At 39.9% G+C, this 25765-nt stretch overlaps 1 protein-coding gene across 9 annotated transcripts; it reads right to left on the reverse strand.

The window, feature by feature from the left end:
• On the reverse strand, positions 1–25325 carry MLH3 (mutL homolog 3). 9 transcript variants are annotated; one of them, XM_065940816.1, is made up of 14 exons: positions 25268–25325; positions 23614–23880; positions 20538–20751; positions 17828–17926; positions 17043–17134; positions 16203–16307; positions 14710–14782; positions 10529–10600; positions 9058–9169; positions 7915–8074; positions 3924–3947; positions 3743–3821; positions 1433–1584; positions 1–405 (listed from the first exon to the last, which is right to left on the reverse strand). In XM_065940816.1, the coding sequence occupies exons 2-14, from the start codon at positions 23815–23817 to the stop codon at positions 262–264; spliced, it is 1530 nt and encodes a 509-aa protein (XP_065796888.1). In that variant the 5' UTR covers positions 23818–23880; positions 25268–25325; the 3' UTR covers positions 1–261. The 9 variants fall into 9 exon arrangements, with proteins under 9 accessions (XP_065796888.1, XP_065796882.1, XP_065796881.1 ...); XM_065940810.1 differs by having other exon boundaries at positions 17043–17128; positions 20538–23880; XM_065940809.1 differs by having other exon boundaries at positions 20538–23880.
• Between the last annotated feature and the right edge of the window lie 440 nt (positions 25326–25765).

Here is a 25765-nt window from a genome sequence, read left to right on the forward strand (position 1 = left end):
GACAATTAATCATTACATTTTATCCTCTTTATAAATTAAAAATGTAGATACTAGAGGGCAACCTCCTGTGTCCATGGATGCCAATGAATGACCTGTCTTTAGGCTTGAAATCCATCTGGCTCCTCGACTGGAGGGATCACCTGCTCAGGGAAGATGGAGATGCTGATCAGGGCCCCAGGCCCATTCAGTCAAGACCCGACTAGTGCCTGCTGCTCACGCTCTCTGCTCAAAGGCCTATAGAGTCAGCATCCCTTTGGTTCTTTACAGACAGCAATTCTGTTCTCTTGGCAGCTCACAAGGAGGCATGGATGCCTGCGGGCTTTGCCCTATATCACATCCTTCTTCTTTTCCAAAGAGATGCCAGGCCTGAGCCATTCTGTGAAGTTTAGCAAGATTGGGTTTAGTCTGTGGGAAGAAAGAGAATAACTCCAGTTAGCAGTATGAAAAGCCAAGGAGCATACAAGTATTTCCTAATTACAGCTACTCACATTAGTTTAGATTTCTAGTTTCTGGATTCAGAAAAGATTTTTAGATTTCCTTAGGATAAGTGGGACTGAAAACTAAGTCTAGAGGCACATCTCTTCAAGAATGGACACAAAACCTCTTTCATTTTTCCACTGTCATATGAAACAAAAAGTTCTTAATGGAGTAAAATGGACTAGATGAGTCAGAAAACATTAGTACCTGAAAACTCCATGTAAGAAAAGACTATACAGCCCTCAGCAGGAAAAGTAAGCAAAATAAAAGGTTTTGGAAAGCGGACATTCCTATTATGCTCTCATGTTCTGTTTCATTTAAGATTATAACAAGGATAGAAATGTTCTTTAATTTAAACCACTTGCTGCCTTTATTGAATTATCCACATCATTGTTCTTGGACTGCTGAGTAATCAGGGCCAAAACATAATGTGAAAATCTCCTAAGTTTGGTTCCTTGCCTGATCCTCAAATCATTACTCTAGAGATCCCTGGAGATGGCTACCATTTCCACCAAGTATTGGATTGGCCAAAAAGTTCGTTCGGGGTTTTCTGTACGGAGTTATGGAAAAACCCAAACGAACTTTTTGGCCAACCCAATACTATCAAGCAACTGGCTCATTAGGCTACATTTGCCGGCAGTGAATTTGCTGTTTTGGCCAAACTTCTGTGGTCCCAGAGAGAACTTCTCTATCTCAGAAAACCTAGAGCCTGTAGGCAACGGATGTTTAGGATGCTTTAGTCTGTACATGTGTTAAGCTTAAAAAATACGAAGGCATCATATGTATAATCAGATAGTTTTGCCTAAACTCCGTTTTGAATTTGAGCTAGAAGATGAAATGGTGAGACTTCCAAAAAAACTTCCAGTATTTTTCAAAACTCTTGTATTGGGAAAAGGATTAAGACAGATTACATTTGGATCACAGGAGCTAGTCTCCTGTTAAGTCGTTTCTGTACCTGCTTTTCCTGCTCCAAGTGGTCGATGTTAGCTAACGGCAGCATGGAGGGCCTGCCGTGAGCACACTGGAATGGCAGCTGGCACCAGGACAGCGCTTCAATAAGGCGACAGCTCTCCTCGAAGCTCAGGCCATCATTAAACTTAATGGCCCCTAAACAAAAGACAAAAACCAGGGGTATGGTGTGTATGGTGGGAAACCCTGCTGGCCCTGGGAGAGAGTTAAATCTCTGGGGAGAGACACATGGTTCCTAGACTTCTCTCATGTGACTTTAATACTGCTTGAAATTGGCCTTTACTTCCATGGATGAAACTAAGGCTTCAGGACTGACTTGTCTCTCAACTTTCCTTATGGAGTTAATTGTCTTTTTAATCCCTGCAGCACGCATTTCTTATCTTGTTAGGACTTTGCTTTCAGAGTTTTTTCAGAGAGGTAAAAGCAATATTTTTGCCTACTTCTTAAGTTTGTGAAATCAAGGTCATTTTCCATCCAGAGCCAGTCTATCACCAAGATATCTGTTTCCCTACAATGTCCATTTTATTTGCTGATTTTTTGTTTCCATCATAATCTTCTTACTCTAAACTCTCATACTGTCAGAAACTGCCTTTATGCCTACAGTAATTTACTCAGTCAACAAATATTAAGTATCTACTCTGTGCTGGAGCTCTGCCAGGCAATGAATGAGATGGATGCTCACCACCCCCACAAAGCTTACTCTCTAACAGGTGAGACAGACATTAAACAAAGTTACACAATAGTTAAAATTGTAAGTACTATAAAATATAGAAAATCAAAGAATATATATAAAGGAAGACCAAACCTGGTTTAGAAGGGTCAGGGAAGGCTTTTGTGGCAAAATGATATTTAATCTGAGACCTTGGGTTAAGAAAAACACAGCTAATTGAAGAATGAGCAGAAGGGCATTTCAGACAGAGGAAAAAGGCCAGTGCAGAATTTAGCACACAAGACCAAGACCAAGGAAGCCAGCTGGAATGTGAAGGGCGAGGTGGAGGGTACTGTGAGAAGAAACTGAAGACCCCTGCAGGCCACAGTAAGAATAACACGTTCATCCTCAGGGCGATGGGGAGTCACCGTCATGTTTCTTTAAGAAGGACATGCTCGGAGTTATGTTTCAAGAAGTTTCCTCTGGGTGTTGTGGGAAGAATGGCTTGAAGGGAAACCAGGATAGATATGGGAAGACTTAGTCAGAGGACTCAACGGGGGAAGAATCGTTGAGTCCTGGGGAGGGGAGGCGGCAGTGGAAGCAGATCGCATTAGACACCTGAAGATACACTTTGCAGGTAGAGATGATCAAATTGGGGATGGAGAAGATACGAGGAGTAAAGACAGGATAAAGTGGGGAAGGGATCTGTGGTATTTGCAGGAGACAAACTAGTGAGGGACTGAGGTTATAAGGCCAGAAAAGACAGGAAGTGAAGAGAGGGGAAGGTCGATGGGGGTCGCGGGGAGATCAAATGGATGGGGAGGGTGTCTGGAGTGGAGATCCCACTGTGGTCAAATGAGAGTTACAGGGGATTCATGATCCCTAAAGTAAGTTCCTCCAACACCATTTTCTCTATTTTATCATATTACCCTACTTAAGAACTCAATGATTCTTGCCTTTTGTATAAGGCCTAAAGGTTTTGTTGTGACTTCTAGGATTCTACGCTTCCTCACCATCCTAATTTCCTGGTATTCTTTGCTGCTCCTCATATAACCTATTTGTTTCTGCCTTTGGATCTCTGCACAGGCTATTTCCTCCCCTGTACTAAACCTTCCCTTCCTCTCAATTCATGTCCTTCAGCTCATTCAAAACTTGACTCAAAATGCATCTCCTCTAGGAGTTAGTTACTCCTCTACTCATATAAATCAGTCTGCATTATGGTCCACTATATATGTTGGTATTTTGCTTTGTGGGCTTCCCTGGTGGCTTGGTAGTAAAGAATCTGCCTGTCGATGCAGGAGACGTGGGTTTAATCCCTCAGTCAGTAAGATCCCCTGGAGAAGGAAATGGAAACCCACTCTGGTATTCCTGCCTGGGAAACCCCATGGGCAGAGGAGCCTGGCAGGCTACAGTTCACAGGGTTACAAAGAGTTGGACACGATTTAGTGACTCAACAACAACAACAACAAATTTTGCTTTGTAAAAATAATTTTCTAGGGTTCATTCTTAGTGTATTGTTTCTTGATCTAAGTTGTGCCTTTCAAGAGGCAGATGATAATCGTGCCTTCTACTTCTTTCATAACTGCTGAGCCTTGCCAGTGCTTAGCATGCAAAGGCACTCAATAGCTGGTGTGTTGAGAGTCTTACCATGGCAGGCTTGGGATGCCAACACCTTCTGCACGGTCAGTGGCAAAGTCCCTTGGATGCCTCCTGTGGTCTGGAGTAGCTAATGCATAAACACATCCATTAATGGAAAAGCCAGTGGAACAATGGGGCCTTCTGTGTGCGGTGCCTCTGTGTGGAACCCCAAAATGAAAGTAAAGCTTACCTCCACTTGTTCTCGAATAAACTCCTACAAAGAGAAAAGGACAACAGACATGAATCTATTGCTATGTTATAACTGCCCTTTGATAATTTACAAAATATCTCAATTTCCTTCTTTAAAAATATGCCTCTTGAAGAAAAGAGCTCCAGCAATATAGCACTTAGATACAAATAATGTATTTGTTGTAAGGCACTTTGACTATGAAATACCAAGACAACTGAAAGAACTCTTGCTCAGTGGAGAATATATTTAGCTACTGAAGCTTTCTCCAGAGATAGCTCATCAACTCATGAGGTTATGTAACTGGCAGGCTAATGACTTGACTAAGTATCAGGGAGGTTTCTTACTGCAAGGTTGTTTGTTTGTATTTATTACCTTGGCTAGAACACATTTAATGTGGCACATAAACAGAATACACAACGGTCATCAACACAACTGTGCACTCAGTATAACACCTGCTTTGATATCAGAAACATAAGTAGTTAGTTCCCACAGGCATTTTTTTGTGTGTGCAATAATTTCCTTCAGGACAAAAAGCTTCCTCTTTGAGGCATTTTGCTGGGAAATTTCTCCTCCTTTGCATATCTGTCCCTAGGGTAGCCTTTGCAGTAAGAATATCCCTGCAGATGTTAATATTTATGAAAGGACTAAAGAAATTTAAAGCAGACACTATTTCATGTTATTAATTTGTTTAACCTCCGGAGGTTAAAAACTGTTTTGCGATATGGCACATTCAATAATTTCTTTATAAGAAAACACAGGATTTCTTTACTCCTAAAAGTGTATAAATCAGTTTCCTGGGAATTCCCTGGTGGCCCAGTGGTTAGGACTCAGTGCTTTCACTGCTGGGGCCTGGGTTCAATCCCTGGTTGGTGAACCAGGACCCCACAAGCCACGTGGTACAGTTAAAAAAAAAATAGCTTCCCAAGATTAGAACATGATAGATTCTTTTTAAACCAGAAATTCTCTTGCCTCTCTCATTTAGACACTAGGACACCATACTTATAAATGAGCAGTTACCAAGAACTAGGGGGTAGATATTATGTATTTTTTAAAAGCCATTCATTTTCCCAAACAAACCTAAATAGATGTCTCATTATACCTGACCCGCTAACAAAATTTAGTGTGGTTACAGATCCAATCCTAACCTCTTTGCTATTCTCTCTTTTGCTTATCTATCTGGGACTTGTAAAACATTAGTCTGTAAGCCTGGGGAAGGGGAAATGGAGCTTACTCTCTGTTCATTTCATATTTCAATGGTTCAATTAATGCTAGATAATTTGAATAATATTTAAAAGGCACATTCATTAAGCTGGAAGGTAGAACTTTATAGAAAGATGTCTTGGTTTGATCTTTCAACTGCTAGGATCCAAGTAACTACTTCTTCTTCAAGATGCCAGAACTTTTCCAGCTTCTTTCAGAATCAACAAAATCTCTTCTGATCAGCCTGACAACATAATCAAGATTTCCTGAAACCATAAGCCCTGTTTCAGTCTGAGGTAAACTTCTTACCAGTCATCTTTGAAGTCACTTTAGGGAAAGTTTTTATTATAATTTTCTCGTTAAATACTTAAGGATTGAATTACAATAAAAGATTTGAGCAGATCCTATCTCCTGGATTTAAGACAGTTTGGAAGAGAAGCCTTGGAGAAAACAAGCTATGCAGGAAGAAAGGGGCCCCCTGCTGAAAGCCGAGCAGAGGTGGTCTGATCAAAGGGCGATTCTGGGAAGGCTCAAGTCAAGGTGATCCCACAGCTGGCCTGTCAGCTGCCTCTTCCTCTCAAACGTCTTCTCATGCTTAGCCGACACACCTGCTCAAGTCTCTCCTGTCCAACAAGAGACAAAACTCTTTCCTCCACGGGTGCCCTGCCCCCATGCTTCCCGACACCCCTCACCTTTCGCTGTCGCCCCGTCTCTTCTGGATGTAGCCAGAGTCCTTGGGAGAATGGCCTCCATAGCTCCCCCTTCTCCCTCCCCTCACTCCTGCCCACCCTTAAGAACGGGTTCCTCAAGGCAGGCAGCGTCCCCCGAAGCCAAATCCAACTCCTCAGGCTTTACTCTCTGGCCACTGTTGACCACTGCCTTCTTGCTGAAAATTTCCCTTCGCGGTGGCAGTATTACTTTTCCCTGGTTTTCCTCCTCCTTCTCTCACCAAATATTTTCAGTCATCCTTTACAGTCTCTTCTTTTTAGCACTAGCATTCCAGACTGGTGCCAAAATGTACACACCCTGCATGCTGGTGTTCCACAGGCCCCGCACTTTGCTCTCTTTTTCTTCTTCATATTCTCCTGGAACAATCTCATGTCCTTTAGACGCTTTTCAGCTTCTGATATTATCAAAATATAAACAGTTGACCATCACAGGAGTTGAACAGTGCAGGAGTTAGGAGCACCAGCTCTCTTCACGTGAGAAAATCCTTGTATAACCTTAGAGTCAGCCCCCCGTGGACGCACCTCCACATCTGGGAACTCAACCAACCACAGATCCTCCAGTAGGGTAGGGTATATTTTTTTAAAAGAATTTGTGCATCTGTGGACCTGCACAGTTCAAACCCATGCTGTTCAAGGGCCATATAACTCCTCTATAGTGTTAACTCCCAAACAGATAATACAGCCCGAATTCTTTCCCAAGTGCTGGATCTGGCCTGTCTATCCACTGCACATCTTCATCTGAAGGCTCTTGGTCTAACTCCTCAGCCAAGGGTACTCTCCTCTATTTCCTTTTTCTGTCAAAAGCGCCATCCCTACAGTCGACCAAGTGAGAACCCTCAGAATCATTACTTACTTTTCTCCTTTATCTCTTTTACATTCTCTTGATCAGCAGGTCCTCTTGATGCTGCCTTCCAGATTATGTCTCATTCACATACGTCTCTCTTCTCTGTTCTCGTTGCTACTAACTTAAGTCAAACCTTCATCCTGTCCTGTTGGCACCAGGGCGCTAACTAGCCCCTCAGGTGCTCTCTACCTCAAATCTTTCCTATATCCATCTATCTCACAGTTTATCCGCTAAATCTATCTTCTACCTTTTGTTTTTAGATGTTACTACAGTAATTCAGGTGTCTGGAAAAAATGATAGACTGAGTTGATGTGGATTTGCCTGTGTTCCAAACTGAAAGAGCTAAAGAAGCAATTAAGAAATCACAATGAATAAAAAAAGGACACCATGAAAAAAGGACAGGTGGGAGATGAGTGCTAGAAGATAAAAGGTGGTGATTTTATGTACAGTTTAGGAAAACAACAGAAGAACAAATTACCATTAAACTGAGTTAAGTATGCAAGTTAAAATTCCCCTTCTAAACCAGGAGAGGGGAAAACAAGAGAAATAAAGGAAACTTTAATAGAAAACAGGAAAGAAAAGACAACAAATACAAAATAAATCATGTTTGTTTTTAAAAAACACGTAAGTATTTAAAGTGCAATGCTAAAGTATACTTTACCCTTCTTCACTGGCTGCCTACAGGATAAAATGCAAACTCTTTAGCTGAATATGCTGAATCCCTTGATCAGTTGGCCTTGACCACCTATCTAGGCTCATCTAAGCCCACCACTATCCTGTGTATGTCTTAATACAAGTCATGTGTATTGGTAGCTCCCTAAGCACAGGATCTGCTTCAAGTCTCTGATATCTATGGAGAAGGACCTCCCCTCTTCTATACTTGGCAGGCTCCCACTGTTCTATAAGACTTTTCCTAAAACAAACAAAAAAAGGCTTTTCTTTTGATAGTTTCCTTGACCGCCACTCTCCTGGGCACAGTAAATATTCTGTATTGCCATAACACTTTTGAACATACCTCTGCTGGCCAAATTTCACTGCACTGTAATTTAAGTATCCTTCCTCACCTTGAGCTAATTCATCTTTGAATCTCTGGAACTTGGCAGACAGCAGGTATTTCATAACTACTTGTTGAATAAAAGATGAATATGGAGAATTTCTAAACAAAGGAGGAGGTTATTAGCAAGCAGCAGTTTTCTCAGCATCTGCAGCTGTGTCTTACCTCCACAATGCCCTTGGTCACAGTAGATCTTCCTCTTCGAAGTTCACTGGCTTCTCTTTCTACAAAGCAGAGTGGTACTTTTCCTATGAGGACCAGTGAATCACTGGTGTCTGGAAATACAATTTCAAGGCCCAGATCTTCCAGATTTTTGTGGTAACACCTAAAGAGAACCTTAAATGTAAAACAGCTACTTCATTCACATTTCAGTATTGGTTCCAAATACTTGATAGTTTCTCAAAAGCTGCCATGAGCTTTAAAACTTGCACTGTTTTCCTCACACTTAAGGTTGTTTAGGATTTTATTATCAAATTTCCTTTTTGAATTATAGTAACCTTTATTTTTTCCCCCTCTTTTCCACTGAATCAATTTGCTTCTGTGTCTTATTCCTGAATTTTTATTCTCCGTTGAGGGATTGCTAACTACTCCTTGCTGGCACTTAAAGAAGTTTGACACAAAAGGGCTGCGAATGTTTTGAATCAGCACTAAAGCAGGGAGGTAATTAACAGCCCCAGGAACTGAGAAGTTCTGATTAACGGGATGTAAATAAATGGATCTGCCTCTAATATAAATTATGCCCCAGAGAAAAAGATTTATTGGCAGTCTTATATTCCCCATATTAAATAAATTTAGAGACAATTCTCTCTTTTTCATTTCCAATAATCTATGCTGCCCCAAAGTAGGAAAATGCCCTATCTTGTGACTCATTATATGATTGGCCCGTTCCTTGGGGTCTGGGGTTTTACTTTCTTCCCAGTACGATTATGGTGATGAAAACTAAGAATCTAGAATGCACCAAGGCAAAGCAGAATGGAAGCAATTACTGCAGTAACTTCGCTTTCAGAAACAGCACAACATAAATACTGACTGTTCCAAGGAATGGTAAGAGTACTCTAAGCCAACTTCTGGAAAGAATTATCAGGGAAACTATATCCTTTACTCAACATCTGTGATACAGTGGAAAGAACAGCATTTGGAGTCAGAAACCTGCCTCTGAGTGCCTGCTCCATCACTTAATATTTGCTATGACCTTGAACAAGTCATGTAAACCTCATCTGAGAAAAGGAACAATAGTTACGTTTACATCTCACAGAATTTTTGTGAGGATGCACCTTAGCTACATCACATCCTCATGGTGGTACTAACCGTAAGAGTCTCCTTTGTTCCTCTGTCACTGTTATCTCTAGTGGAGGACTTACAGTGGAAGACAGTAATTTTCTTCGACCAAAGCCTTGTGGCTGTTGCTTCTCATAGGAATCTATTGGGAGAAAGGTGAACAGGTTAAGAGCAGCAAGTTGAAGTCTTGCAAATTCAGATAAAAATGAAGACACAGTCGTGGGATTATTATAGTGCTTAGTAGCATGTTCAATGTTCGGTTTTAGGCTCTGAATTTCCATTATTAAAGTCAAACTAGTAAATATCTAGTTTGTCTACTCATTTTAGCAGTATTTTCTTAAATAAGAAATATAAGACTTAAATGTTACATTCAAATGAACAATGCAGTGATCCTGTAGGTAGTCAACAAATGTGATTTCAATAACAGAGGCTGGCTAATATTGGGGAAGATCCCCTGGAGGAGGGCATGGCAACCACTCTAGTATTCCTGCCTGGAGAATCTCATGGGCAGAGAAGCCTGGCGGGCTACAGTCCACGGGCTGCAAAGAGTCGGACACGACTGAGCGGCTAAGCCCAGCACAACACAACCCGGGGCTCAAGAAGGCGCCTGCTTTCCTTCGGAGGGACTGCCCAGTCTCTGATGAGAATTACTCCTCTTCTCAAACGGTCCAGGGCCTATAGCACGCGAGTTTTTTAACACTGCTTTTACTGTATCTCCTAGATCTTCATTTTATAGGGAAAGGTGAAAAGTGACATCATTGCCATTCTAGTCCATGAAATACCTCCTGAAGCCTTCACCCATTTGGTTTTTTTATTACTTGACCACAGGAGTAACGATTTCCTGGGTATTTTACATCATCTTGGGGACACACAGGCTCATGATGAGAAAAAATGGGTAGCAAAAATTAAAAAGCACATAATGACTTTGGAAGAATACGTAACAAATGAGTGATGCAGGTTGCCTCTGGAGAGAGAAACGAGGTGCCATGAAGGACAAGGGTAGAAAAGAAACTTTATTTTATTCCCTTTTGTACCTTTCAGACTGGAACCTATTCAATTACACTACCTATTCAAAAACAAATTAAATTTTAAAATAGAAACAAAATATTTTGGGCCTTCTGAGCTACAGGTGGTCTCTGCCTGATGAACTGTGAAGGTAAACCACGATTACATGGGCATGTGGAGGGGCATATCTTTGTGCTGAATGTTGTAATAAAGTAGCCTTGTCTTTAGGGCTGATGGTAAGTATGTGGCAAATACGCCTTTGACCATGCAAGTGAGATCCACATGTTTGAATTAGTAAAGTGAACTACTACATTCTCTTAATTGTAAAAGTCACTCCAACAGGCTTCAGCTTCATTTTTTTATAGTTTCTTTTTTCATTTTTTTTTAAACATACAATTCATCTTTTTCACCATAGTCACCGTTAGGCAAACTCTTTCAGGCACATTAATTCCACTGGGGAGTCTCCAATCTTCCCTAGGCCTCAGCAGATCCTTACCAATGATCAGCTGCTCCAGTCGGATGCGCTCGTGGGCAGCGTGCTGGTCCACCAAGACTAGCAGGTTTCCACCTAGAAGACCAGCAAGCACCAAGGGGTTTCAAATTCTTAGGTCAAGATTAAAGTAATCATGTTGTGGTGAGGGAGGAAAGGTTAATTCAAACTATTTAACAACATGAGCATAAGAGAAGCATACAAACTATGTAGTAACAACTGCTGCTTTTATTTCCTAAAATGTATTATGGGAAAACTAAAACAAATGTATCTCTGATGATACATTCTTTGGTTCATTAGCATTTCATTTCTAAAATATGTGTGAATTTAGTGTTTAAATACTGACTTTGCCTTTTTAATTCAAATTTGATACAATGAAGGATCATTGAACTACATATTTTTTAATCAACTAACCTTGATTTGCAAGCTACTCCAGAACCCATGAAGAGTGTAATTCTACTACACTTTAGATCAGAGGTCAGCAGTTTCTTTTCTGTGAAAGGCTAGACAGTAAATATTTTAGGCTTTTGGAACACGTGGTTTCTGAGACAACTATTCAAATATTCATTCTGAATCAAAGTGGCCATAGACAATCTGTGAATATTGTAGCTGTGATGCAATAAATGTTATAGACACTGAAATGCTAATCTCATATAATTTTTAAAAATTTGTTTATTTTAATTGGAGGATAATACTTTACAATATTGTGATGGCCTCTGCCATATATCAACATGAATTGGCCACAGAATTTCATATAATTTTAATGTGTTAAAAAATATAACTCTTCCTTTGCTTTTTTCCAACTAGTTAAAAATGTAGTACACCTGAAACTAATGTAACACTGTAAATTAACTATATGTCAATTTAAAAAAATAAATAAAAACCATTCTTATCGCCCTGGATGTTACAGAAACAGTTGTCCGGATCTGGCCCCCAGGCCACAGTGTGCCTTGCTTTAGACTCAGGCTTCACAAACTTTGAAGAATAGACAAATCACCTGGGGATCTGAGTAAGAGGCAGATTCTGATTCAGTAGGTTAGGAATGGGACACGAGATTGTGCAAGTCTAACAAACTCCCATGTGATGTCATTTACTGACCTTGATTTTGAGTAGCCAGGTTTTACACTCTCAAGTGCAACAGAGGAAACAGATTGTCCTGACCCCAAAGCCAAACCTACAGGGAAATCCTTTTCTCACTGACAGGAGGACTGATTCTCCATGACATTAGTACATTTTACCTTGTAATTTTACTACTTTTGGCCAAAGGGTTGACGTTTATTGTTACTGATTATACTGAAATGAGAGTTCTCCTCTTGAATTTGATCAAACGAGATAATGTCCGTTTTTCCTGTTTCTACTAATAAGATAAAAAAACTGTTTCTATGACACTATCAAATTCATGGCAAAAGAGCTTCAGACTTAAAAAAAAATTATGTAATTTTTCTGACAGCATTTTCCACCACAAAACAGGCCCCCAAATGCTGAATTTTCAGCTCCTTTGAGGATAGGAGGAGTTGCAGCTGGTTGTGATGAATACTGAACATGCTGTATTGGGCAAAACAATGGAATAAATAATAAATTATGAGGGAGTAACCTCAAACTCAAAACGACAGCCAGTGTAAGTTACCAGCGTAAATTACCAAAAGTCAAGAACTCTAAGAAATCAATCCTGCACTTACTCTGGAGGGAAGACTTATAGTCTACAAAACGTTCATGACATTTTCCATTCTTTGAATGAAGCAGAATAAATGAAAAGTAATTTACTTGTGTCAGAGCTATATTTTTGATATTCCAAAATAACAGAATAGAAGCTTCATAAGGGCAAGGATTTTTGTCTGTTATATTCCCAGCATGTACAACAGCACCAGGCACATCATAGGCACTCAATAAATATTTGCAGAATAAATGAATGAATCCTTATTCTTTACAGTATCATAATTATAGGTGGAAACAGGCAATAAAAATGCCATTATATGGTATTAATTTCACTATAATTTAAAACAATTATATGTCCATTACAAAAATTAGTGAAAATACTAAAATAAAAGTAAAACAATTATAGGGATAGGTTGCTTTTGGTATTCATGAGCAATAAAAACTCATTTTGATTAAAAAAACTTTTTTAATCTAATACATACTTCTTGGTGGTAGCCAATCAACACAGTGACAATCTGGAATTGCAAGAGGCATTTAAATATCTGGAGATTTAGTGGCTATACCCATCTCAGGTGCCACTGTAGAGACTTTGGTATTAAACAACAAAGAATTTCAGGTAATCAAATATTTAGGAAAAAAAAATCTATTTGCTTTCTAGATAAAGACTACTAGATTTTGACATTTACTAATTCTACATTTATGATAATTATGATAATTTTTGGTTACTTTACCCCTGATCTATGATGATATTTATCAAATAAATTTATGCTGTAACAAGATAAAAGAGAACATTTTGAAAAGCAAAGAGAATGAACCACTTTCAAACTTCAGAAGCTCTCTCCTGCAGGCCTACCGATCAGATGCCAACCCCTGCAGGGGTGCTCAGGACTCTCAGGCACTCAGGCCTTTTCCAGAACCAGACAGGATCTAGCATTCCTTGTAAATAGCTCAAGGCTCTCCCAGTTTAAAAAAAAAAAAAAAAAAGCTTTCACCCTCCCTAGTCTCTCTTCCATGTCACAGATTTCGGAGTCTCTGCTAGAGGTGTAATATCCAACCACATTCCTGATACATTCTTGAACATTTCAAAGGTATTTCAGACCAAACTCATGATTTTCACCCTCCTTGCCTGCTTCTTCTTCAACCTGGTCCTGTAATGTCATCCAGCTACAGAGGTCAGAAAACCAGGAGTCTTCTTTGATATCCCTTCCCTATGTCCAATCCATCACAGAGTCCTACTGACTTATCTCATAAATATCTTTCTCTCTAGGCCACCTCCCCATCATTTCTTAGATACTGCAACATCCTCCTAACACTCTCTCTGGAGTGACTAGGTCTCCACCTCCACACCTGCTCCATGCTCCATACTATAGCCAGAGCAGTATTTTCAAAATGCAAATGTGGGGACTTCCCTGGTGGTCCAGTGGTTAAGAATACACCTGCCAATGCAGGAGACAGAGGTTCGATCCCTGGTTGGGGCATAAGATCCCACATGCTGTGGGGCAACTAAGCCTGCAAGTCCCAACAAGAGAAGCCTGTGCATGGCAATGAAGACCCAGCACAGCTGAAAAAAAAAAAGCAAATGTGATGTGACACGTGCCACTGTGGAAACAAACAATAAAAAAGAAAACAAAAAGCCTTCAATTGTTTCCTATTGGTACTGGGATGAAGACAAGGACTGTAAATGGGCTTTAAGACCTGGCTGTGACCTACATCTCTAGCCCATCTCCTTGCTCTCACACAAGGAAGGGCTTGCCCTGCTTCCTCTCACTGAAGGAGACGGAAGCACAAATTGCATGTTATTCCCTCTGCCCAGAATACTTCTCCCTCCCTTCTTTACCTCCTTAACTTATATTTCAGATCTCTCCTTACCAACAGAACCTTCTCTGACCTCCTCACTAACTTAAATCTCCTAATACAGGTTCTTAGAGCATCTTGTTTCTCTCCTCCATAATGCTAAAGGTAAAACGTTAATGTTTGTGTAACTATCTGTTTCTTTTGCCTGTATATTGTGTCCCACCACTGTATATCTAGCAGAGTCCCTCACGTGTAGTAGGTACTCAATCAACATCTTTTGAATGAGTTAATGTTATTATTTACAAATTATTATTGTTTTATTAAAGCAGGTCACCAAGAGATTATATGTAACTCTTCATAAACCTAACAGAGTTCATCATATAAACTTTCTATTATTATAAAGCAACTGTATTAAAACATTATTAAAAATTTAGAGAATATAAAATATTTCAAAGAGTAAAAGATGAAATTTCCCCTTTGCCCATTTTTATTCTCACTCCCAAGGTAACCATTCTTAATAGTTTAACACGTATCATACACACACACACACACACATCTATGTGTATGCACATAAAACTAAATGTACTTTAAAACTATTGTTTCATGATGTATTTTCATAATTTAGATTGGTTTTTCCTAATCTAGCCAAATCTGAAACTGTATCATGTATTAAAAAATAACCTTAAAAAGAGACTGTGAGAAGACCAGCTGGTCACTAAGACTAACCCCATTCTTACCTGCCTCACCATTCTCTTCAGTCTTAGTGCTCATTAAACAGGCAATAAACTTGTTATCCACTTGCTGGAGAACCTGCCATACATTCAAGTAAGTGGTACAATACTAAATATAAGTTAACAATGGCATATCTGCATAGAGAGAGACAAAATCGCATTTAATTTAAAGGTGTTTGCATTATAACATTCATATCTAAGACTGAGGGGAGATGCTGATGAACCTGCAGGAGTTCAAGGTTCGTCATTAGGAAGGATAAAGAATAGACATGTAGAGCAACTGTAAGACAAAAGGAAAGACTACAAGGGAACAGACTGAAGCAACTCATAGGGTTATGTTAATAAAACTTCAGAGTAGACTTGAAATGTTCCCAACAGAAGGACTCTTAATAACAGGTAATGTGACCAGACAATTATTAATATGACCAGAGACTGCTAACAAATAGGGCTGAAAAAAATTTGGAAAATGTATGCAAAAAATGTATACAAAAAATGGAAATCATTTTTGTAGGAGTTGGTACACTAAGGCAGTAAGTTAATAGCCACTGGTGGTTGCAGACCTTGGTAGCTCCCCTCTACCTAGATTGGTCTCAGCTTCTAATTTGTTTCCATACTGAAAATAAGAAGATGAGGACAGCCTGAGTGGTGTAGAGAGAGGGCAAACTAGAAAACGGGTCCTTTGTGTTAACTTTTCAATCTGGAATCTCCTAAGCCATGTCATTTGCAGTCTCATACAATAGAGGGCCACTTAAAAGGGGCATCATTGCACATTTAAGGACAATGCCTCTACATTACTTAAGTAAGTAAGTGCTAGTTGCCCAGTTGTGTTCAACTCTTTGCAACCTATGGATTATAGCCCACCAGCTCCTCTGCCCACGGAATTCTCCAGGCACGAATACTGGAGTGGGTTGCCATTCCCTTCTCCAGGAGATCCTCCCAACGCAGGAATGGAACCCAGGTCTCCTGCATTGCAGGCAGACTGTTTACCATCTGAGCCACCAGGGAAGCCCAAATTTATCAGTCAACTACATTACTTAGTTGACTTATAAATTATTGTCAGTACAGAAAGTCAATATATAATCCTTGAAACTGTGTGCCTGAATCCATAATTCATCACTCCAAACTTGCTCACCCCACTAAGGACACTTTTTTTTTTGTAATTGATGGCATCATCGACTCAAGGGACGTGAGTTTGGGCAAACTCTATGACATAGTAAAGGACAGGGAAGCCTGGCATGCTGCAGTCCTTGGGGTTGCAAAGAGACCAACATGATTAGCAACTGAACAATAGCAATTATAATTAGTCCTTTGCTTTTCCTTCTGATGATAAAAGTTTTAGTAAGATTAAAAAGAACACATGTGCATTGATCAGCGTGGTCTATATCATTAAATAAATCCAATTTCACATGAGTTAGCCTAGCTTAGGCTATATATATATATTTTATATATTATATTTTATATATATATATATAAATGAGATTTCAAAGGCAACCTTTTACCTGCATCGAGTGAATCATTTCTTTGGTGAAACGATAAGGATACAAGATGTTGTGAATTTTAACTGCTAGGCTGTCAGCTTGGCCGCTGCTTACGTCAACAGCAACCTAGAAAGACCCAGAACAAATGTCATTTACGTTGTAATCTTTTATGTTTGCAGAACTGTTTTACCAAGATCTCAAGGTGCTTTAATAACATTCATTTTCACAGAACCTATTAGAGGTGGGTTGAATTCAGAGAACTTATAAAAATTCAAAGGGCTTTATGAATTTTCACTCTTGAATAATAATTTTTGTTTATACACAAAATTACTGACAAAAACCCAATACTTTCAGAATAACAATCTGCCTGTGTTCATAAGCATGCCCTGAAAGACATCTTAACTGATGAATCAGTAACAAACGCTCATCCGCTCTGCGGCCTCAGGACCACACAGAAAGCACTCTGTGTGGTAACCCCCTGAGGAGAGGGTGCACACTCAGGTCCAGTGATGAAGATGCAGGTAAAAGGACTTTATCAAATGATAACAGTTTTTATTACCACCACCTTAAATACTTGGCCAAAGCTGCAAGTCAGGGTTTCTGAGAGTGGTAAACACACTCACTATTCACACACTGATGACACAGGTCTAAAGTATCATCCAAAGTGTCCAAGCTTCCAAACTGCTACGAATTTTGATTCCTCCTCTCTACATTAAATATTCATTTCCAAATACATTATTTGGAAACATGCTCACTTTCCCTTCATAACTACAGATCAATATAGTCATTCATGCCCACCTCCAATTTAAATGAAATTCAAATTTTAAAATAACATGCAAAGAATAAGTGCTGCAGACCTACCTCTGGATAACGAGCAAATACTGGATTGTCCCATTCTGAGAACAAAGACTGAAGCGATTCAGGACCAAAGGCATCATCCCCAGTAGCTAGAGCTAAAGAGGACAAGTAAAGTTGGCATCAAGAGCCTCAGGGCAGAGGGTGCATGGTGTCTCATGGTTGGTGTAGTGCAGCCTCAAGACCAAAGATCAGACACCGTGTTCCCATATTCTGCACATGTGAAGTGTTGGCTGTATCTCTAAACTGTTTTTATCTGCTATTTCTTAACTAAACTTGATGACTGTTCTTCTGGCGTTATAGCTTTTTCTATAAACTATTTTCAAGAGATATTTCAGAATACAAGTCCACAAGAAACTGGTTCAAATTAGTAGCCCCACTTTTTGAGGTAAAAATATACCTTATCTATTTTTAGAATCAACAAAAAGAAAAATTATAAATGCAGGTTGTTTTTTTTTTTTTTGAAGATAAGAATCTTGCTTATATAAAACTACTGCAATATGGAGTCAACTCCAATCTTTAAACATAAGAAACATTTTTCTCAATCACAAGACACCACAGACTGTGCCTAATCAACCAGCACTGACCTCGTCTGGAAAAGTAATTTCTGATCTAAATGCATGCACTGAATTAACTTAGTTCTGCTGTGAAACAGGACCACAGGGAATTCCTGGTTCCAGGAAGGCGCAGCTGGCACTGATCAAGCTGGACAACAGCCCCGCTTTGTTTCCCTCGAGCTGGGTGGCACAGCATGTACCAGGTGTTCTGGCGGTCTCCGTCAGCGCCCCTACCTCTGTTACTCTGTCTCATCACAGGCCTCTCTTCCCGAGCTCTAGGAAGGAAAGGAAGAACAAGGTCGCTTCTAAAGGGATGACACCTGTACTGAGATCCTAAATACAAAAAAGAAAAAAATCTAGACATTTGAACTCAAAATATATACTATTAAAATAACAGTTTCATAAAATCTCTTTCTGTACAAACTGAATTAAGACATAAGGCAGACTAGTAAACACTAGACTGAGTCAGAAGTTTTTTTAATGAAATTATTCTGCTAATTTAGGAATCTGCCCTAGTGCTCAGTCCTATTACCCATCTATACCAGACAGAATGAAGACCTAGAAAAGATCCCCAATGGACACACTCTTTTTTGCAATGCGTATGTGTCTATTATAACATTTACCTCATCCTATTAATATGTTTGGATGGTTGTCCTCCCTAACAGTCTGTGGACAGTTGAAAGTAAAGCCAGTCAATATGCAATGTAACAGCCCCAAGCATGGTGTGGATCACAAATGAGTGAATAAATAAAGAGATGAATGAATGAAAAGTTCTCAACTTAAATTCCAATGCCCAGTAAGATGTCACCCAAATTCTACCCTCCTCTCTGAGGATGATCAGATTTGAGTTTTAGAGACAATGCCGAATTTGACAGCTTTGAACAGGAGTAAAACATGATGAAACTATTGTTTCAAAAAGATAAATCTGAAAAAAAAAAAAGATAAATCTGTTGGACAAAAAATGGAGAGAGATTAACTAAGAATAATATAAGTGTGAGGTGAAATAAAGTTGTGTCACTGTCAATAGAAAGGACAGAGTTGAAGACATTTTAAAGAAAAATAACTACCAGGGCTGGAGACCTGACAACCACTCCCTAACATTACCTTTGTAGAGCCTTTCTTCTGTGCAGTTAAATCTACCTCTTAACAGTTCATCTAATGTAACCTTTTACGTGAGGCTCAAGCACGTCCTAATGTCCTGCTACACACCAGCCATCTACAGAATGGTAGCCAACCCTCACCCCACCTGTGAATGGAGGTTGCTCAGAAGCCATCTTTCTTGGAACTAGCTCCTAGACCCCAAATACTTATGAATCTCTGACTTCACGTGACTCTCAAAGGTTCACTATAAGACCTGCTAATCCAGAAATTAAGCAGGTTGAAGCATTTTAGACATCTAGATTTACTTAACAGGAGCAGATGTTCATGTTCAGTATGGCCAGCCAAGATTTCCCCCTTTTGTTTTAGAAACAACCATCTCAGTTTAATAATATTCAGTTATTTTTTGTTACCATATCAGAAGCAGTTGTATTTCAAAAAGATGAGGTGCCAGTGCCTTAGATTTACCTCTGATTAGCATTCAGTATAAATCAGGACAAAAAACTACATACACTGAAAAACACGTGTGTCTTTAAGAGCCACGTGACAGTCTCAGGAGCAGTACTGAAGAAAAGGGTTTTTTTCTATTTAATACTTTGAAAGTTACTACAATGATTACTTTTTTTCACAAGGGAAAAAAACTGGAAACCACTGAAAAATAAAAGTCTTATTTAACCTTAAATGAATCAGAGCATCCTGCTAGAGATATTTATCCTGGGGAGAAATGATAAGTTAATTTGGAACTACCTTCATACAATTTACATTCTTTTGCAACATTCAAGACTTAATACAAATGAACATTTAATGTTTATCCTCCTGATGCAAAACCAAGATTACTGCCAGATGGAAATCAGTTTTACCATCTCCCAACATCTGGCTCTCAACATGCTGCCAAAACAATGTCACTTTTAATGTTGACTGAGACCTGGGAACTCAGAGTCCTAGCCTAGGCTCTGATGTGGCCTTGTGGTCTGATCTAAAAGCCACATTATTGTTTTTCTGAATAACGGCCGCTTATACAGACCAAGATTATTAGCATTTACATTATAATAAAGTACATTTGAAAAGTATGATTATAAAAATACATACTTAACCTACACTTCAAAAAATTTATGGTCAAGTCCTTTTTTTTTAAGTTTATAAATATACTACTGTACTAAGTCATAGATTTTACTGGGAAATCTAGGATGACTACAAGAATCACTCCAGTCCTTTACCTGGGAAAGGTGCAGAGTTCATGGAAACATGGACTGAGTCTGAAAACAGTCCCTGGACTGTCCATGGAATTCTCTAGGCCAGAATACTGGAATGGGTAGCCTTTCCCTTCTCCAGGGGATCTTCCCAACCCAGGGATCAAACCCAGGTCTCCCAAATTGCGGGCAGATTCTTTACCAGCTGAGTCACAAGGGAAGCTCAGGAATACCAGAGTGGGTAGCCTATCCCTTCTCCAGTGCATCTTCCCAACCCAGGAATCGAACTGGGGTCTCCTGCATTACAGGCAGATTCTTTACCAGCTGAGCTATCAGGGAAGTCCCCAGGGAAACACTGCAGATCTTCTCAACTATCAATAGCACCATTTTCATTAAACATTGTCTCAACCTCTTGTACACACATACACCCATAGATAAATATATTTACAGTTCCATTCTATATCATTCTTTCATTGTAATTTTATGTTTAAATAATATTGGACCTAGAGTTTTCATATATAATAAAACACATTTTATAATTAAACTTCAAAATGTTCTATCTGTTGATAAAATCTCTTTGAATAATGACTGTCTTACTCCTCAGCCATTATTTCCACCTTCAAAAGCACTCATGCCAGTGAACGCCATATACTTACCATTCTCCAGCAGAACATCCACAGCCATAGTTGTCAGGTCTTTAGTACAAGCAGCCCGAACATCCTCAGTAGGAGCAGTGAATGTGCTAAGTCCTGTTAGTTTGTTGATGTAAACCATTCTTCCCAGAGTTACATCAAAATGCTGCTGCCAATCCAAAGAACAGGTGTTGGACTCTTCATCTCCAGAAAAAGTTCTTGCTATGGATTCCTCACTCTGAAAACAAGTTCCATTTTGGTTAGCTGTGGAATCTTCCACGCGACTCATTAACATTCTACTCGGAGAGTCAGGACTTCCAATCTGTTGTCTTGAAGCTATAGGAACATCTGAATCCTTACTGATAACTGTAGCATGGTCACAGGGCAGTACCAAAGGATTTCCTGGTATCTTCTCAGTGGTATTGTTGTTAGAATATGTTTCACTGTCTTTACTGAAGAGATTACCTTGTGTGACAGAGTCTGACATTGGGATGTTGTCACTTTCTGTTTTTTTATGCTCAGTTTTAAATAACTTACAAGAATCTAGGGTTAACCCACTGGACAAGTCACCATCTTTCCTACTGGAATCTAATTGTGGCAATTCATTAAAATGACTCATCTCCGCCTTTTGAGTCTCTCTTTCAGAACCCTTCAATCTGGATAATTTAGAGGCTAGTGATTCAGGTGACTTCTGAACATCCAAAAATTTTCTGTTAAAATGAGGTAACTCCTGTGGAGTTATAGTGCTTTCTGTTAAGCAAAGCATCTGTTGTTCCAAACAATCATATTCCTTGGAGAATGGAAACTTTTCTGAAAAAAACATGTGATTTACTGGTTGACAGCTACTATTGGAATCATTATATTTCATAGTAGTGATTTCACAGATATCAGAGTTGTCTAAGTGGTTTTTGTCTTTCAAGGGAATGTCAGGTTCAACCTGAGGACCGAGATTGGTAGTGATTTCTAAAGTATTATTTTCTTCCACTTCAGTATTCAGAGGATTTTTAACCTTCCCATATTGCCTCTTAAACTTCTCTAAAGATCCTAGCTGTGAATTTAAGCTTAGCTTCTTATGAAGTATGGGTTTGGCAGGACCAATCAACTTGTCTGTTTTCTTACTACCATCTGAAACATGTCTACCCCAAGAGAAAGAGGATGTGTCAGGTAATAAGCCACCTGTGTGTGATATTTTACTACTTTCCCGAAAAATAGAAAAATTTTTATAAGCTGCTGTATGTTTGTTCTCTAGCCCGTAACTTCGATTTGTTCTGCAGAGACTTTTGTTGGGCAGTTGAGCAAATTCTTTACTTAAAGTGCTGGTTAAATCTTTGCTGTTTAGAGTCTCAACTGAATGGAGTGTTCTATTTCCAAATGTTTCTTTGGCACTCACAGGACCAGGTTGAGCATAATTTTTAAATAAATGTTCTGTTTCAGTTGATTTAGTTTGCTCATTTTGTACCACATGAGTTATGAAGCCAGTGGAACATAATTTAACTTGTCCATAATGAAAAACATTTATTCTTCCACAAGTACTAGGTTTTTTTCTTTTCTCTTCCTCTCTCTGAGCACTAGGTTCTCCTGATAATGCTGTCTCAAAAGACAGAGGTTGGCATTCCATTTCAGTAGCATCTTTAAATCTCTCTGGTTGATTCTGAATTCTGTTATTTTCCAGGAGGTTGGCATCCATGCTATTAACAGTAGTACTTACTTTCTGTATTTCTAGATCTTCTCCACTCCCCTCAAAGTGATATAATGTCTGAAAAGGACTTCCAAACATTGCTGAACTGGTTCCACATGGATTTTCTGGAGAATTATGTTCCAAGCAAAATTTTTGATGTTTCTTATTTTCTCCCGATTCTGATGCTCCAGCTGTCTCTTGTTCTAAGTTCCTTGACTGTGAGCAAGCACTGTCTTCATTTTGCAAAGATGACTCTGCCATTTTACAATGGGCTGGCCCATTGGATTTGTAAGTGTACAAAAATGAATCATTTGTCTCTTTCCTGATAGCTTCTGAATCCCTAGAATTCTGTGTGCTTATGTTTTCTACTGGAGTTTTTCTTTTCACAGCTTTTGACTGCAAGTTGAACATCTCGTAGGAATCAAAAATATTATTACATGCTTCTTGGAAATTGACCTGGCCACACTTCTCATCAGAGGACACTTGCTTCTGAAGACTGACACTAAATAAACTAAAATCATTATCTTCACTAAATTCCTTAATGTCCTCACTTGATAATTCCACAAATAATTTTTCTTTCTTTAAAAACGTTTTTACTCCTTCCTGAATGCAAACCAAAACAGTATCCCAGTTCTGAAACTCAATCAGGGTTTTTGCTGGTTCCAGGCACACGTCATACTCACAGAACTGGCACTGTACATTGATTACATAGATACCATGGAGTTCTGGGTTAGACCGAGGCCGAGGACTTGAATTCATTTGCCTACTGGCAGAACCACTCTTTGGTTTGCATATAATACTTTCTTTTCTTAATAAAAAGTCAATGAGTTTATGCAACTTTGTCCTTAAAACTAACCTCTTGTTCACAAACAAAAACTGCATATTCTTATTATAATGTGCTTCAGAGCTGATAAAGCCAGTAAGCTCAAACTCCTTATATTTAAAATTTATTTCTCTTAACTTTTGGGACTTACCCAGTCCATAAATTTGACAAAACCGGGAACATATGTCTTTGGTTTTAGGGAGTTGAAGAACCATGGAACCAGAAACATCATTTCTCAAAGAGAAAGAAATGGAAGGGTGCATGAGTGACAGAGCTTCTATCCTCTGCCTAACCTTCTCAAACTCCAGTCTAGGATCCATGCATTTCCTCCTAACAGGTAATTGATAAAACAGGTTATATACAGTGACTGTTGTCCCGGCACTTGGTCGAGTTAAGTCAGCTTCACAAGCTTTCAGGGCTTTCCCATTTTGAAACAGTTTCACAAATGTTTTCATTGACTTGTTTTTCTTGGATGAAATTTCCACAGCACTGGCCATGTCAGCTATACTGGCCAACGCCTCCCCCCGGAAACCATAAAACCTTGGGTTCTCCAAGTCCTGTATGGAGTTGCATTTACTGGTGAAATAACGATTTCCCACCTTGTCTACATCATCGCTTCCCATCCCAAATCCATTGTCTATCACTTGAACTTGGAAGGTTTCCATGTTCACCCTGACAGCCACACATTTTGCTTCAGCATCAATACTGTTGAGGGCAAGCTCCTCAACACATTGGCCTAAGGAGCATATAGCCAAACCAGAACGCAATCTGGCTTGTACTTCAACTGACAAGCATTTGATCATGGCAGGTAGAAAGCTGGTGAGAATGCCAGGCAGTGGTTCCCTTTTCTGACTGGAAATAATTGCCTATGGGAAGAAAATAAAACACACACACACACACAATTAAAGCTTCAGAGTTACATGGCATCAACCATTTCTCTCAAGCATTATAAAGAAATATTTGAGGTAAACGAAATTTCTTATTAACGAAACAAAAATTATACTTCTGATCTCTAGGCAGATCAAACAGCTCAGATTTGGCACAGCAGATTTAACATCCAAAACAGTATTCATAATTTCACAATTTTTACTGCTCCTCTCTAAATCCCAAATGCCCTAAATGAAATCATAATCACACTTGAAATTGACCGCTAAAGTGTTCAAAATGCCAATCACTTCACCAAAAACAGATGCCTAATTTCCGCTAAGAAACATTAGCTAGAAATTATTCATGAAAAAAATGTCCAAGCTAGTTTCATAACATTTATCCATTACACAATAACCATGACTTTTTAGAAAAAATTACAATGACGTGTTAAGACACTGTACTAATTAGGGTGAAGGAAGAGGAGGAAATGAAATAAAATTATTATATCAAGGAGCGATAATTATTATAATAATTACTACTGGTTAAATGTGGTTATCTCAGGGGAAAGAGACCAAGAATGGGAACGGTAGAGCAGGAAAATTCCTTTGCCTTTTAAGCCTTTCTCTATCATTTGATTTTTAAATCTCGTACATGTATTACTAAGTTTTCAGAAGGCCCTTACCTATTACTACTTATGATTTATTATTTTGTATTAATACACTTTTGGTCTTTACAGATGCTTCCAAACTACCCCAGCAATGATAATGATGGCAAGGGGATCTTCAAACGAGACTTTTTCTTGCTGCTAAAAATCATAGCTCAATGAAAGGTCCCCTCCCTTCATAGCTGACAGCAGCATGGGCTGGACCGTCTCACAAGTGGTAGGACTTGTTTTTCAAACGGGGAAAATCAGAGCTCTAATTGCAGATCTGATGGTTTCTAAGATAATGTACTTTGCAGCCGGCAAAAAATGAGAGGTCAAGCTTTAGTAAGTATTCCTTCTGGTACCCAAAACTCAGCGATATCCGATTTCCTAATTATGAGGCTTTCGGGGTTCCTGAGACAAGTGGGACGATTCGATCCGGGTTCTGAGCTGAAAAGCCTGGAGGAGGAGCAGGGCCGCACCCGCATCCCACCCCACCCCCCGCGGCCGTCAGACTCAAGCTCCACCCCCGCCCCCTCCCAGCTGGCAACCGGAAACCCCGGCCCGGCCCGCCCAGGCTCGGGCACCCGGCCGAAGGTAGGCCGGGAGGCCTCCCAGGCCCCCTCGCGCGGTGGTTCCGTAAGGCTGACCCGCAGCGGTCGCCAAGGCCCTTCGAGTGGTAGACGAGCTCCCAGAATCGCCCTCTGGTCGCGTGCTTTACGCCAAGTCACCCGGAATCGTACCTCCCCAACTCCCTGATACCAACCGCCTGGGACGCCGGGCGCGCGCTCGCTGGCTGGTGTGGCTCGTACACGTGAGGCTCGTGCACGCGCGAGCCCGCGAGCATGCGCTACTGAGGCACCGCGCGGAGGACGCCCTCCAGTCCGTGACACCCCGATGCGCATGCGCACCAGGTATCGCCGGCTTGGAAACGCACGTGTCCCCAGGTCTCTTCTCACTGGTACACCGAAGTTTCCAGTCCTTATCCCGTTTTAGCATGGCGTGAAAAGCTGTTTCTAGCAATTTTTACTCGTTTTCCCCCTTTTCCCCTTCTCATATCTCTTGTGTGCGTACTACCATTTAATTCAACAGAGGCTTCCTAGGTGCTGCACTATTAAACAATTCGCCTGCCAATGCAGGAGATGAGGGTTTGATCCCTGGGTAGGGTAGAGCCCCTGGAGGAGGGCATGGCAACCTACTCCAGTATCCTTGCCTAGAAAGTCCCATAGACAGAGGAGCCT

The sequence above is a fragment of the Muntiacus reevesi genome, chromosome 7 (assembly GCF_963930625.1).
Source record: "Muntiacus reevesi chromosome 7, mMunRee1.1, whole genome shotgun sequence".
In the NCBI taxonomy this organism is placed as follows: Eukaryota; Metazoa; Chordata; class Mammalia; order Artiodactyla; family Cervidae; genus Muntiacus; species Muntiacus reevesi.

Excerpts from the sequence above, each read along its gene's own strand:
- MLH3 (XM_065940809.1), bottom strand. The coding sequence starts at position 23,817 with ATGATCAAATGCTTGTCAGTTGAAGTACAAGCCAGATTGCGTTCTGGT. Across the intron at positions 17,927-20,537 it reads GGATGTTCTGCTGGAGAATG|GATCTCAGTACAGGTGTCAT; the intron begins GTAAGTATATGG and ends TTTTGTATTTAG. Across the intron at positions 3,948-7,914 it reads TGACCAAGGGCATTGTGGAG|GAGTTTATTCGAGAACAAGT; the intron begins GTAAGACACAGC and ends TTCTCTTTGTAG.